Source organism: Rosa chinensis, chromosome 5 (genome assembly GCF_002994745.2).
Source record: "Rosa chinensis cultivar Old Blush chromosome 5, RchiOBHm-V2, whole genome shotgun sequence".
Classification (NCBI taxonomy): domain Eukaryota; kingdom Viridiplantae; phylum Streptophyta; class Magnoliopsida; order Rosales; family Rosaceae; genus Rosa; species Rosa chinensis.
Window position 1 is genome coordinate 11855067 of NC_037092.1, and position 16785 is coordinate 11871851.

Below are 16785 nucleotides of genomic sequence, written 5' to 3' on the forward strand. Positions count from 1 at the left end.
CTCTCTCTCTCTCTCTCTCTCTCTGCCGAAACCAGCAACCAAAACAGAGCATTCCTTCTCCAAGCTGGTTCTCGCTCCACAGGACATCAATTGACCCCAGACCACCTCCCACCCCTTCGCCTCTTCCATGCGCAGCTTCCGGTGGTAGCCTTTCGCCGGCTCTTGAACCGTATACGGCGGTGGAACACGAGGCCGGTTTGAGCTCGTTTTGGTTCCAAGCTTGATATCTCAAGCTACCGGCCATCAATCCTCACCAAACTTCATCCTCGAGCTCACCTCAACCTCCTGAAGCTCCCAGAAGCAACCTTGCATGGCGGAGTGGTCTGTGGCGGCGGCTGCAAGTCAACCCCGACTTAGATCGAACGAAACTTTCAATCCTGATATCCCGAGCTGTAGAGCTTCGTTTTGAGTGATTCTTAAATTGGGGAGATTGCCTTGAGTTGCTGAACAAATCGCCAGAAGGGATCGAAGCGATTCGTGGAAGTTTTTACGTCGAACTCAAGCTCGCCGGATTCTGGAAAAATTCCAGCCACCTCGACTGTTCTAGGTAATTTCGACCCCTTCCAGTCATTTCCAGCTTACATGCTAGTCAGGAAAGTTGTTAAGCTTGATGAGATGAAGAGGAGCAGCCCGGCCCCAACACCATTGGCGGTGGTCGGCGGCGGCTCTGCCACTAACTCCGGCGGCCATTTCCGGCTACCTCCGGGGACCTTAAGGGCAGTTTCTGCCAATTTTTATGTTCTACATGTTAAGACGATCATTTCGATATATTATACGAAATTTTTGGATATCGTATGATTAAGTTATGAATTTTTTACGTTTTGATCGATTTCGATAGTTCGATTTATGATCTGTGAAGATCTGACCGTCCGATGGACTTGTAGTTTTGATATGTTGATCGTATGACTGTCCCAGCGACTTTGTGTGGTCATGGATGAAGATCCGACCGTTGGATCTTCGTATAATTGTGAAATAGTGATTTAGAAGGCTATTCGTGAGAATCCGACCGTCAGATTTTCATATAAATTTGTGGAGATGTTAGTAAGGGCGATTCAGGAAGATCCGACAGTTGGATCTTCGTGATAATTTAGAAGGATGATCCTAAGGGTCAACCGTTGGATCATCGTTTAAATTCGATCTGACCGTTGGATCGTCGTTTAATTATGTTTATGAGTTGTTGGCTAAGTTAAGATCGTATTGGATTAGGTGATTGACGGATTGATTTGGCGGACGATTGTGAATCGTATCTTGAGCTGTTAAGTAGACGCAGCGGGATTTTAGAGGTGAGTAAACCTCACATGGTTCATATTACGAACCGAGTACATTTAATTACTTTATTTTGTCGTAATTGTGTGAAAATATTTATGGAATAAACATTTGTTTTAAATCATATGGACTTGATCAACTACAGTCCATAAATAAGTAAAATAATTTTAACTATACAAATGAATTTCACGATTTTTATGCTTGAACTATAGTTGGTATTAGTAATTATCCCTGAGTGGATAATTACGTATATATATCTATATATATATATATATATATATATATTTACGTGATTATATATGGAATGGTGTGACATAGAGTAGTGTGGAATTGTGATGATTTTATATATAATATGGACTGAAATGTATTGTGCCATATTTATATATGATGATTTTGGATGGATTAATTCATGTTCGAAAAATCATAGTTGACTTGATGGGTTGTATAGAGGTCAATGATGTGGGGTTCTGAAGACCAAATGGTCTAAGGTCCTTCGGTTTAACGATAAACCGGAGTGCATGTGTTTGAGGTTGAAGGAAAGATCACATGCGATGGGAATAAATGTAGGTTGTGGGAATGACCACATGCAGTGAGGGTAATTGCAGGTTGTGGGAAAGACCACATGCAAGGGGAATAATTGTAGGAAAGACCACATAGGTGATATTGAGATTAGGGGATTGTGGGGATGTATTCCTCGTTGTTTTCTGTGAGTTGGTTTGACGTTTTCTTTGTGAATGTTGAGATTGTTGGTTGTTACTTGAGTTAAAAGTTTTGTGTTATAATAAATCAACCGTTCATTCTTGTTTACTCATACGAGCTTTGCAAAAAGCTTACCGGGTTTTGTGTTGTTGCAATTCCCGGTACACTATTCAAACGGTGTAGCGGGTAATCCTACAGGACAGAAGAATCAGGAGGGCGATCGAGCTGTGTAGAGTAGCTGCTTGTGATACTCTGAATTTCTATTGTGAGGTTTGTTATGCTCATTTAGAGCTTTACAATTTTACTTTGTAAGAGTGAGTTGTAATAATTAACTCGAGGTTTTCGAGATTTGAAATTTGAGTGGCATGTGGTGTGGTGGTTCTGAGGAAAAAATTCAGAACGTTTATTTGTTGTAGTTGTTTAATTTATGTTTCGGATTTGAATTTGTTATTCAAAATTCGGGGCGTGACAGTTTGGTATCAGAGCGTAAGGTACATATTTGGTGATGTGTCAATACTTACCGAGTGATGGCCCGTCTGCAGCGGATCCCCATCGTGTGCTCTCCAGTATTGGCAAAGTCATTGGATATGTGTGAGTGTTAGGAGTCGTTTAGGCCGCTAAGTCGTCTTAGGAATGTGAATACTTTCCTAGTAGTATTGACTTGGTTAATGTGGACTTGTATTGACTTATACTGTGTTGAGTGTTATACATGTATTAACCAAGCATACTATGCTTCCTAGGTAATCGAAATTCCAAGGGGTGGGATTAGATTTCGTGGTGGGGGCGGAAGAGAAGGCAGAACTGGTGGTAGGGACAGGTTCCGTCCCTTAGAGGAGCTTTATGATGATGATGTAGAATCTTATATCGGTGTACAACCTACTCCACCCATGGGTGAAGTGGCTGACCCTGGTCGTCTGTTGAGATTGGCTAGAGACATTAATCATCTGGGGGCAGTCAAGTTTCATGGAAGCATGGATTATATGGTGGCTGATCAGTGGGTCGAGGATATGGAGACTTATTTTGAGATGATGGACTGTAATGAGATCGAAAAGAGGAAGCTAGCCACTTTCATGCTAAAGAGTGAGGCTAGGGTGTGGTGGAATTATACTCAAAAGACCATTGACGTGACCACCCTGACTTGGGATGGTTTTGACGTGACCATTTCCTTCATATTCCGAGAGAAGTACTTCCCAGCTTCAGTGAGGGAAAAATTGGAGCGGGAGTTCCTCTTACTAACACAGGGAAAGATGACGGTGACAGAATATGAAGCAGAGTTCTCCAGGCTATATCGGTTTGTGAAACCAATGGATGCTGAGGATTTGGCCAAGAAGTTTCAGCGGGGGTTGAATGCTTCCATTGAGCGTGATGTGGCCATTTTGGAATCATGAAGGAAATTCTAGCAAAAGCTCTGATCATTGAGCAGCAGAACTTGATTCATAAGGAGAAGGAAACAGCTGAGAGGGATTTCCAGGGAAAGGGAAAGACAGTGGCAGGTAGCAGTGGATCCAGAGACTTCAGGGGTGGATTCTGGAAGAGACAAAAGACTCAGTTCCACCATCAGGCCGCAGCTAGAGTAGCAGCAGCTCTTCTTCCACCTATTCGGGCTGTACCTATCAGGCAAGCTGCACCTGCAGCACCCTTGAGATGTTTTAACTGCAAGGAGTTGGGTCATACTGCCAGGTTGTGTTCTAAACCCAAGGCTGGGGAATGCTTTCGATGTGGATAGACTGGGCACCATGCCAAGGACTGTACTCGACCTCGGGGTGGAGAACGAGATAACCAGCAGAGGCACTTCCCTCCACCACCAGCTAGAGTCTTTGCAATCGGTCAGAGAGGCACTGGGGTGGAAGGTACCTTATCTATTTATACCTTTCTAGAGTACTATTTGATACAGGAGCCTCCCACTCTTTCATATCTAGTTCAGTGGTGGATGTGTTAGGTTTGATTGCCATGCCTCTTACTAGATCCTTATGTGTTACATCACCTCTTGGTGTATCTCTTGAGCTTGATATGTTTTGTGATGATTGCCCTATTGGGATATGTGGTAAAGAATTCTCTGCATCGTTGATTGTGATACCAGATCACACATATGATGTGATTTTGGGTATGGATTGGTTGAGCCCGAACCATGCATTGATTGATTGCTTTAGGATGATTGTGTCCTTTCGTATTCCGGGACAACCAGTGTTTCATTACCGTTGTCTGAGGTCCGACATCGCTATGAGGACAGGGATTTTGGCTCATATTGAGTCAGGGAGTAGTATTTCTGAGATTTCATGGATTCCTGTAGTTTCAGAGTATACTGATATGTTTAAGGAGATACCAGGGTTGCCTCTAAAAAGGGTAATGGACTTCTCTATTGATGTGATACCAGGTACTGTCTCGGTATCGAAAACACCCTATCGGATGGCTCCAGCTGAACTTCAGGAGTTGAAAGTTCAGATTGATGGATTACTGGCTCAAGGGTTCATACAGGCTAGTGTATCTCCTTGGGGTGCACCAGTGCTGTTTGTGAAGAAGAAGGATAATTCACTTCAATTATGTGTGGATTATCGGCAGCTGAACAAGGTGACCATCAAGAACAGGTACCCTTTACCTAGGATCGATGACTTGTTCGACCAGCTTAGAAAGGTTACTGTGTTCTCAAAGATTGATTTGAGATCTGGATATCACCAGTTGAGGGTGAAGGATGAGGATATCCCAAAAACAGCGTTTAGGACCAGGTATGGGCATTATGAGTTCCTTTTCTTGCCTTTTGGTTTAACTAATGCACCTGCGGCATTCATGGACTTAATGAACCGTACGTTCAGTCCTTACTTGGATCAGTTTGTGGTGGTGTTCGTTGATGATATCTTGATTTATTCAAAGTCGTCTGACGAACATGAGAAGCATTTGCGGATTATACTGCAAACATTAAGAGAGAAGGAATTGTATGCCAAGTTCGAGAAGTGCGAGTTTTGGCAGAAGGAGGTCAAGTTTCTCGGTCATGTAGTTTCGAAGGATGGAGTTTCGGTGGATCCTTCGAAGGTTGAGGCGGTGATGAGTTGGAGTCGCCCTACCACTATTACTGAGTTTGACCTTACAGGCGTTTCATTGAGGGGTTTTCTGGTATTGCTTCGGCTTTGACCAAATTGACAAGGAAGGACACTCAGTTTGTATGGACGGATGAGTATGAGAAGGCTTTCAATGAGCTGAAGACCAGGTTGACTACAGCACCAGTGTTGACTATTCCTACTAGCGGTGGTGGTTTAGTTATCTACAGTGATGCATCTCATCAGGGTTTGGGGTGTGTGTTGATGCAGAATGGTGGTGTTGTTGCTTATGGCTCTAGACAACTGAAGGTTCATGAGCGGAATTACCCTACTCATGATCTAGAGCTAGCTGCAGTGGTGTTTGCCTTGAAGATTTGGAGACACTATCTGTATGGTGAGAAGTTCGAACTCTTTTCTGATCATAAGAGTCTAAAGTATCTATTCTCCCAAAGGGAGTTGAACATGAGGCAGAGGAGATGGATGGAGCTCATCAAAGACTATGATTTCACTTTGGAGTATCATCCCGGAAAGGCCAACGTCGTGGCAGATGCTTTGAGTAGGAAGCCCCGAGTAATCATGGCATCACTCATGGTGCAGGAGTGGCTCATGTTGGAAGCTGCATCTGAGTTTGATCTTATGCCCACAGGAGTTGGACATGAAATGTTTCTCGGAAGTATCACCTTACAATCCACCTTGACTTCCAGGATCATTCAGGGTCAGACACTTGATGAGTTTGCTCAGGCGAGGATTGATGAGATGAATGTTGATCCGAATGTGGAAGGCCCTTCTGAGTAGGCTATTGGGACAGATGGAGGGTTGAGATTTCGTGGAAGATTGTATGTCTCAAGTGTTGATAACCTCAAGAAGGAGATCATGCGGGAAGCACATAGATCTAAATACACTGTACATCCAGGGGGTACCAAAATGTATATGGATCTACGAAGGCAGTTTTGGTGGTATGGAATGAAAAGGGATGTAGCAGAACATGTGTCGAAGTGTCTTACATGTCAGCAAGTGAAGGCTGAGCATCAGAGGCCCGCGGGGATGCTGAAACCCTTGCCGATTCCTGTTTGGAAATGGGAAGAAATCTCCATGGACTTTGTGACTGGATTGCCTAGGTCCAGGCAAAGTTATGACTCAATTTGGGTAATTGTTGACCGATTGACGAAGTCAGCACACTTTCTTCCTGTGGCAAAGACTTACTCTGGTGATGCATTGTGTAAGTTGTACCTGAATGAGATAGTGAAGCTTCATGGTGTGCCGGTCACGATTGTTTCTGATCGAGGTGCTCGTTTCACTTCGGAATTTTGGCGTAGATTCCATAAGGCATTTGGCACATCTTTAGCTATGAGCACTGCATTCCATCCACAGACAGATGGCAGACCGAGAGAGTGAATCAAGTAATGGAGGACATGCTTAGAGCTTGTGTACTCGACTTCAAGGGAAGTTGGGCGGATCATCTACCATTGGTAGAGTTTGCCTACAACAACAGTTATCACTCCAGTATCGGTATGGCCCTATATGAGGCTCTTTATGGTAGGCCATGTAGGATCCCTATCTGTTGGGCTAAAGCAGGGGATAAAGGGCTTTTGGGTCCTGAAATTGTACAGGAAACTACTGAGAAGGTCACTGTTATTCCGGACAAAATCCGAACAGCACAGAGTAGGCAGAAGAGTTATGCTGATTTGAAGAGAAGACCAGTTGAATTCGAAGTAGGTGGCCACGTGTTCTTGAAAGTCTCACCGAGGAAAGGTGTGGTGAGATTTGGGAAGAAGGGGAAGTTAGCACCAAGGTACGTGGGACCTTTTGAGATTCTGGAAAGGGTCGGTGATTTGGCATAGCGGCTTGCTCTACCTGTTAGCATGTCTGGCGTACACAATGTCTTCCATGTGTCTATGCTCAGGAAGTATATAAGAGATGAGTCCCACGTGATTGATCATGGTACGATAGAGGTTAGGGGGATGTAACCTTCGTGGTTGAACCTGTACGTATTTTGGATCGGTCTACGAAGCAGCTTCGAAGGAAGGAAGTGGAGTTGGTCAAGGTGTTGTGGAGTCACCATGATGAGAGTGATGCATCTTGGGAGTTGGAGTCAGATATGAAATCAAAGTATCCACAGTTATTCATCATTGAGCATGCTTGAATTTCAGGACGAAATTCCTTTAAGGGGGGTAGATTCTAATACCCAGTTGTTTTCTTTAATCAAAGCAAAAACTTATTATGGCATTGCTTTACTTTCCATGTTTTAAGGCTTTACCTTTCATAATTTTGTCTGCTGGAGAATGATTAAGTGAACGACCGACACCAGCAAAGGCTGACTCTCTCTCTCTCTGTCTCTCTCTCTCTCTCTCTCTCTCTCTCTCTGCCGAAACCAGCAACCAAAACAGAGCATTCCTTCTCCAAGCTGGTTCTCACTCCACAAGACATCAATTAACCCCAGACCACGTCCCACGCCTTCGTCTCTTCCTTGCTCAGCTGCCGGTGGTAGCCTTTCGCCGGCTCTTGAACCGTATACGGCGGTGGAACACGAGGCCGGTTTGAGCTCGTTTTGGTTCCAAGCTTGATATCTCAAGCTACCGGCCATCAATCCTCACCAAACTTCATCCTCGAGCTCACCTCAACCTCCTGAAGCTCCCAGAAGCAACCTTGCACGGCGGAGTGGTCTGTGGCGGCGGCTGCAAGTCAACCCCGACTTAGATCGAACGAAACTTTCAATCCGGATATCCCGAGCTGTAGAGCTTCGTTTTGAGTGATTCTTAAACTGGGGAGATCGCCTTGAGTTGCTGAACAAATCGCCAGAAGGGATCGAAGCGATTCGTGGAAGTTTTTGCGTCGAACTCAAGCTCGCCGGATTCTGGAAAAATTCCAGCCACCTCGACTGTTCTAGGTAATTTCGACCCCTTCCAGTCATTTCCAGCTTACATGCTAGTCAGGAAAGTTGTTAAGCTTGATGAGATGAAGAGGAGCAGCTCGGCCCCAACACCATTGGCAGTGGTCGGCGGCGGCTCTGCCACTAACTCCGGCGGCCATTTCCGGCCACCTCTGGGGACCTTAGGGGCAGTTTCTGCCAATTTTTATGTTCTACATGTTAAGACGATCATTTCGATATATTATACGAAATTTTTGGATATCGTATGATTAAGTTATGAATTTTTTTACGTTTTGATCGATTTCGATAGTTCGATTTATGATCTGTGAAGATCTGACCGTCCAATGGACTTGTAGTTTTGATATGTTGATCGTATGACTGTCCTAGCGACTTTGTGTGGTCATGGATGAAGATCCGACCGTTGGATCTTCGTATAATTGTGAAATAGTGATTTGGAAGGCGATTCGTGAGAATCCGACCGTCGGATTTTCATATAAATTTGTGGAGATGTTAGTAAGGGCGATTCAGGAAGATCCGACCGTAGGATCTTCGTGATAATTTAGAAGGATGATCCTAAGGGCGATCTGTGAGGATCTGACCGTTGGATCATCGTTTAATTTAGATCTGACCGTTGGATCGTCGTTTAATTATGTTTATGAGTTGTTGGCTAAGTTAAGATCGTATTGGATTAGGTGATTGACGGATTGATTTGGCGGATGATTGTGAATCGTATCTTGAGCTGTTAAGAAGACGCAGCGGGATTTTAGAGGTGAGTAAACCTCACATGGTTCATATTACGAACCGAGTACATTTAATTACTTTATTTTGTCGTAATTGTGTGAAAATATTTATGGAATAAACATTTGTTTTAAATCATATGGACTTGATCAACTACAGTCCATAGGTAAGTAAAATAATTTTAACTATACAAATGAATTTCACGATTTTTATGCTTGAACTATAGTTGGTATTAGTAATTATCCCTGAGTGGATAATTACGTATATATATCTATATATATATATATATATATATATTTACGTGATTATGTATGGAATGGTGTGACATAGAGTAGTGTGGAATTGTGATGATTTTATATATAATATGGACTGAAATGTATTGTGCCATATTTATATATGATGATTTTGGATGGATTAATTCATGTTCGAAAAATCATAGTTGACTTGATGGGTTGTATAGAGGTCAATGATGTGGGGTTCTGAAGACCAAATGGTCTAAGGTCCTTCGGTTTAACGATAAACCGGAGTGCATGTGTTTGAGGTTGAAGGAAAGATCACATGCGATGGGAATAAATGTAGGTTGTGGGAATGACCACATGCAGTGAGGGTAATTGCAGGTTGTGGGAAAGACCACATGCAAGGGGAATAATTGTAGGAAAGACCACATAGGTGATATTGAGATTAGGGGATTGTGGGGATGTATTCCTCGTTGTTTTCTGTGAGTTGGTTTGACGTTTTCTTTGTGAATGTTGAGATTGTTGGTTGTTACTTGAGTTAAAAGTTTTGTGTTCTAATAAATCAACCGTTCATTCTTGTTTACTCATACGAGCTTTGCAAAAAGCTTACCGGGTTTTGTGTTGTTGCAATTCCCGGTACACTATTCAAACAGTGTAGCGGGTAATCCTACAGGACAGAAGAATCAGGAGGGCGATCGAGCTGTGTAGAGTAGGTGCTTGTGATACTCTGAATTTCTATTGTGAGGTTTGTTATGCTCATTTAGAGCTTTACAATTTTACTTTGTAAGAGTGAGTTGTACTAATTAACTCGAGGTTTTCGAGATTTGAAATTTGAGTGGTATGTGGTGTGGTTGTTGATACGTCTAAAAGATGCACAACTTAAAACTTGCACTCAAATATCATCGTTGGTAATATAGTGATCAAGCAAGGGTCATTAACCGCTGAAGATTGTTCCTAAACTGCTAACCAAATGTCACAAACTACTCTAAACCACGCTACTGAACAGTTAACGAAAATAAATTAATTAACTAACCTAGAATTGATGGAATTTTCTATAAATTTTACAGGATACTAAAAACACATTGAATAACACACGTAAAAAATTTTAGAACAATTGGAGTTGATTTGATATATGAAATAAATCACGTAAAATTGAACACAGTAAGATAACAAAGCAGAAACAGATTTTATAACTTTAAAACTATTGACAGAAACAAAGCTAAGGACTCATTCTCCACCACCAAACACACTCAATCATATCAAAGCTCAGTTATGAAATCTTAATTCTCAGTTGAATTTACCCGAAGTTAACTCACAAGCTCGAATTAACCCATTACCCTTTCTTAGTTCCTCGTTAAGTGAATACAAGCTCACCACTTAATCTATTTCCGATTATGCAACCTAGACACAAGCTCGCTAAGTTTAACATATCAAAATCATTAAGCAACAAAAGGGTTTGGATAAATCTAGGGGCACAAGTACATTGGTAGTCTTGCTAAACCTAGGGTTTGAGTCACATGTAATTCAAGAAAATATTTTGCTACTCAATTGGAATCAACACACGACATATACGAATCTAGTGTTACTCTTAGCATTAGAACCCTAACCTATTCATTTAGTTGCGTACCTAAACAAACAAGCAAAGATTCATCTTGTAGACACGGTAAAACAAACACTCAATTGATAATATAGAAAACCAAAAATTGAATTGTCATCAATATGAATTGAACATGTTTAGGGCTTTGAAATTGCCCCTAGCTACAAAAGTATTTAGCTAGACATAGTCATGAACAAAACAAAAACTAGAAGAAAGGAAGAGGAAGAGATAGCGGCTAGTTGATGGCAGAAGATGTCATTATTTCTTTCTCTTGTGCCGCCCCTCCCCGTCCAAACTGATCACGTCCCTCTTTTATTGCTTAGGTTAGGAGATTTTCACTTCTTTTCCTTTTAGGAATCAAGTAGCTTCTCCTTTAAGATTCCTAATAATTTTCACCCATAAAAATATGTCATATATCTCTAATAAACAGATATATTCAGTTAATACTCGTCGATGGGCTTCTAAGGAATTCGGGTCTCAAATCATGGATTTCCGTCAAAGTGTCAGATTCTCGGACTGCTCGACCTTGCTAAAAATATGTCATATATCTCTAATAAACAAAGATATTCAGTTAATACTCGTCGGTGGGCTTCTAAGGAATTTGGGTCTCAAATCATGGATTTCCGTCAAAGTGTCAGATTCTCGGACTACTCAACCTTGCTAAAAATATGTCATATATCTCTAATAAACAGAGATATTCAGTTAATACTCGTCGGTGGGCTTCTAAGGAATTCGGGCCTCAAATCATGGATTTCTGTCAAAGTGTCAGATTCTCGGACTGCTCGACCTTGCTAAAAATATGTCATATATCTCTAATAAACAGAGATATTCAGTTAATACTCGTCGGTGGGCTTCTAAGGAATTCGGGCCTCAAATCATGGATTTCCGTCAAAGTGTCAGATTCTCGGACTGCTCGACCTTGCTGTACTAAATCGGCCATAACTTTTTGTAGAAAAATGATATGAATGAACCGTTAAAAGTTCTGGAAACTAGACATCCGAAGATTTCCAAACATGTAAAGTTCGCTATCTGGTTCATTCTGAGCTACTCTCAGGTTCATGTCGAAGTTGACTGATTTGCACAGGCAGATTTACTGATTTAGCTTCCTTTCTTCTACTTTGCTCCATAACACCCACAAAACATAAAAATAAAGTAAACGACTCAAATAGATGGAAAACTAGCTAAGAAAACATGAAGAAATCAATACAAAATCATGTACATTCATGAGCTTATCAGTTGTTCTGAGGAAAAAATTCAGAACGTTTATTTGTTGTAGTTGTTTAATTCATGTTTCGGATTTGAATTTGTTATTCAAAATTCAGGGCGTGATAGGGACGCTCCAATGTTAGAACCAATTCCAGGGAATAGGGAGATCTCCATGAATTACACTAGTGTACATGAGACATTGAATCGAGATTCTATTATCCTTGATGATGTGTTTGCATATTCTATTGCTCAAGAAATTATAGAACACGATGATATCGAACCTCGCTCCGTTGAAGAATGTCAATGAGGAGCAGACTGGCCTAAATAGAAAGATGCAATACAGGTTGAATTGGATTCACTAACAAAGAGACAGGTATTTGGGCCTATAACGCTGACACCCCCAAGTATAAAGCCTGTTGGCCATAAATGGGTCTTTGTTAGAAAGCGTAATGATAAAAATGAGGTTATTAGATACAAAGCCCACCTTGTGGCGCAAGGTTTCTCACAATGCCCTGGAATCGACTACGAGGAGACATATTCTCCCGTAATGGGCGTTATAACATTCCACTACCTTGTCAGTTTGGTAGTTTCAGAAAAACTTGACATGCAGCTTATGGATGTGGTTACAACATATCTCTATGGGAATTATAGAACACGATGATATCTAACCTCGCTCCATTGAAGAATGTCAACGAAGAGCAGACTGGCCTAAATAGAAAGATGCGATCCAGGTTGAATTGGATTCACTAACAAAGAGACAGGTATTTGGGCCTATAACGTTGACACCCCCAAGTATAAAGCCTGTTGGCCATAAATGGGTATTTGTTAGAAAGCGTAATAAGAAAAATGCAGTTATTAGATACAAAGCCCGTCTTGTGGCGCAAGGTTTCTCACAATGCCCTGGAATCGACTACGAGGAGACATATTCTCCCGTAATGGGCGTTATAACATTCTGCTACCTTGTCAGTTTGGTAGTTTCCAAAAAACTTGACATGCAGCTTATGGATGTGGTTACAGCATATCTTTATGGGGATCTAGATTCAGAGATATATATGAAGGTTCCAGATAGACTTCAATTACAAGTCAAGTGGCTCTAAACCACGGAGCGCGTTTTTAATAAGATTGAGATGCTCACTATATGGATTGAAACAATTCGGACGGATGTGGTATAACCATCTAAGTGACTACTTGATTGGGAAGGGATATGTCAACAATGAAATATGTCCATGCGTATTTATAAAGAGGACAAGTTCCAGATTTGCAATTGTAGCAGTTTATGTCGATGACATGAACCTAATTGGAACTCTAGATGAGTTAAAGGAAACTGCTAAGTACTTGAAATCCGAATTTGAGATGAAAGATCTTGGAAAAACATGGTTTTGCCTCGGACTAGAACTCGAACACCATAGTGATGGGATTATGATCCATCAGTCAGCATATACTCAAAAATTATTAAGGCGCTTTAATGAAGATAAAGCAAAGCCTGTGAGTACTCCCATGATCGGTCGTAGTCTTGAGCCTGAAAAAGATCCGTTTTATCCAAAGGATGAGGACGAAGACTTATTAGAGGCTGAAGTGCCCTATCTAAGTGCAATAGGAGCATTATTGTACTTAGCTCAATGCACAAGACCGGACATCTCATTCGCAGTGAACTTGTTAGCTCGACACAGTTCTGCGCCAACACGCCGCCATTGGATTGGCATAAAGACAATCTTTCGATACTTGAGAGGTACGATTGATATGGGCTTGTTCTATCCCTACAGAGAGAAAAGAAATAACGGAAGTGTGGGATCAGACTCCACAAGGCAAAACGCCACCTTCCGTGCTCCTCCTCCCTTCCATCAAAATGACAACGATGTCTTGATGGGTTTTGTTGATGCAGGGTATCTCTCTGACACTCACAAAGGTCGCTCCCAAACAGGTTATGTCTTTACCATGGGAACCACTGCGATATCTTGGAGGTCTACAAAGCAGACCATTGTTGCTACTTCCTCAAATCATGTAGAGATTATCACTCTACATGAAGCTGTGCGAGAATGCATATGGCTAAGGTCTGTAGTTAGACACATTCGAGGAACTTGTGATTTGAAGTCTACCACAGATGAACCTACATGCATTTATGAAGATAATGCAGCTTGTATTGAGCAAATGAATTTAGGTTTCATCAAGGGCGACAACACCAAGCATATATCGCCTAAATTCTTTTATAATCAGCAGCAACGAACACTTCTAAATATTGAAGTGAATCAAATCCTTTCAGAGGATAATGTAGGGGACTTGTTTACCAAGTCGTTACCTAAATCCACCTTGGAGAAACATGTGAAGAGCATCGGATTAAGAAAGTTATCCGAACTCCCATAATTGTAGAAATCAGGGGGAGACCTTGACATCAGGGGGAGGTATGATGTCTACATGTTCAATCTCGAAGAGTGAAGGACGTGTTGTGCTCTTTTTTCCCTTTGACCAAGGTTATTTTTGTCCCACAGGGTTTTTGTTACCTAGCAAGGTTTTTAGTGAGACAACGATCAAAGCGTCATCACCGAGTTTGAGCGGCACAAGGGGGAGTGTGGAAGGATGTCGACTACTCCACATTCACGTGCGTTGTGCTCTTTTTCTCCTTCAACCAAGGTTGTTTTTTCCCACAGGGTTTTTATTACTTGGCAAGGTTTTTAACGAGGCAACTTAGAAGCGCATAGAAGAGGCAACACTATTGACATGGAATATTCAAGGGGGAGTGTTGTAAATGATAATGACTATTCATGCAATAGGTATTGCTTAATGTATGCGATTGACAGACTCGTAATGTATGCGATTGACATACTTGTAATGTGCGATTGATTAGTATAGCTATTATGTATTGCCTTTTGTATACATGATGTAACCCTATATAAACCTCATGGTTAGATGAATACAATACAATGATCCAATTCTCTACAACAAAACATCAGTTATTTAGAGAAATCTGTAGTATTAAATATAAGCAAACAATGCTTTCTTCATTTTTCAATTGTCTTGTGTAAATCCACTCAACAGTTAACAGCTATTCCTTGATGTTGAAGATTCATAGAGACAACACTTTTTCTAAAAGCAATGTTCTCTGACTTGTCCTCACAAGTCTCCAGTCTTCATCTTCTACTGACTTAATTTGTATTCCATAACAGCAATGGTTTTCTACTATTGTTTTTTCTAGTGTTCAAAGAATAGGTATTTAGACATCTGCTCTTGTACTATCTTTCTTCAGACGACAGTTTTGTCCTGTTGTCTAACCACCCCCATCAGACGGCACAGGCTTTAACAACAGCACCCAACCTCATCAGACGACAGTCCAAAACTGTCGTCTGATGCCATTACTGACGTAGTGAAACATAAGGAAATCAAAAGAAATTTCCTAAAAAACTGCAAGGAATAATCAAACACATAGAATGATAAACTCTAGTTTGTCAGTTATTTCATTGGAATTTCTCCTTGTGATGAATCTCTCTCTCTGTGTGAACGCCTTTCCAAAGTTATCAAACACATTTCTAGCTAGATAGTTCCATGTATTCCATCAATTCTTTGCCAGTATTAATGTCTACTTCTTCCACTCTATGATAATATAGTAACGCATATGTCGGGCCAATATCTGCACTTATTTGGAGTGTTGGTTCATTTTTTTTTTTTTGGAGAGTGCATGCCTCAATATTATAGCTCCATGCATGGCTACATCTTTCCTTGTAGGCCTTTCACCCCCTTTTTAAACTTGGACATCTTTCCTAGTACAAATCGGGACTTTTTCGATATTTTTTGTGCCGTCACTTGAAACAAGTGTTAAATACCATTATCTACAAACTGTGATATTATGACTTGATAAAATTTCATGATTAGCACCTTGGAGGTGACATGTCCGGGAGTATTTGAGGCATGTTAAAATGTGTCAAACTTTGCCAACACCATTTCTTCTCGAAATTCTCCTCAACTATAATCTTATCATTGAGAAAAAATAATTTTTAGGAGCTGCTCTAAGAAATGGATCGATCATTCAAGATATTTTGGGCCGGGCCGGCAAGAGTTGTGATTGGGAAAGAAAAATATCTTTTCCCTAAAAAAAAAAAAGCGGGAGCCATCAACGGTCCACCAACCCGATCAAACCCTCCACATTCTTCTCCAGTCCTCCGTCTCCGGTAGCCGCCAATCTCTTCAGAAACAGGTTCGATTTGTCTACTTTCTCTGTTTAGTACCACTTTGGTTTCCCTTCTCTGTATATCGTTCTACTTCATTTCTCTGCTTACAATTGAAAAATCTCCTGAAGACAACCAAAATTGTTTGTACTATCAAGTTGGTGGACATTGATTCAATGCTTACAGTTCAACTTCAGTTGAATTCGAAGGTGGTCACTTGTTTGTGCAATTCAATTTCATGAAGTTGAATTCTTATTTACTCTTGAGTCGGTGTTAAAAACTTTCGAGTAGCATTATTCGAGTAGCTTCTTTGGTTATAGTATCTGTAGTATCAGTTCATCCATTCTAAATGTGCTCCCCTTATGTTTTGGAGTTTTTCAACTATTGATGATTTCTCTTAACAAGGATTACGTTTGAAATTTGCAGGCTCGAAGAACTGCCACTCATGTTGTTTGAAATTTACAAAGGCTACAACTTTACTTGTGTCTTTTGCCTCCAATATATGTTCCCAATTCGACTGGCAGCTACTTGATATCTGTAAGTCCTTCACTATCACTAGAATTATAAACTACGATGAAGTCAATAATTTTATGGGAATTCCTCCTTGTTATGAGAGTCTATATCTTTGAGTTTGGACGTTTTTGAAATTTAATTATAATTTCCTTCCCAGAATCAATACAGTTTTGCCTTTTTGGCTTCTTGCTTTTGCATAAAAAGCAAATAGTCATATAACTTACTGAGGCAGAACAAAGTAACTTGTACAAATAGTTCCATCAATTATTTGCTTGTATTGATGTCTACTTATTCCACTTGATTATAATGGGATGGTAATCTGTTCAATATCTTCACTTATATGGAATGGGGATCGAGTGTTAGGTATGTTCTTTGGGAGAGTGCATTCTTAAAAATCCATAAATTATGGAGAAGACCAGGTTAACCTTGTATATATATACACATACACACATAGAGCTTCCTCTCTAGACTA

The 16785-nt window shown here is 40.9% G+C and overlaps 1 protein-coding gene across 1 annotated transcript; it reads left to right on the forward strand.

The window, feature by feature from the left end:
* The first annotated feature begins 2852 nt into the window (after positions 1 to 2852).
* Positions 2853 to 3353, forward strand: LOC112203162. Its single transcript, XM_024344169.1, has one exon. It carries the CDS (start codon positions 2853 to 2855, stop codon positions 3351 to 3353), a length of 501 nt encoding a protein of 166 aa, XP_024199937.1.
* Positions 3354 to 16785: the final 13432 nt, after the last annotated feature.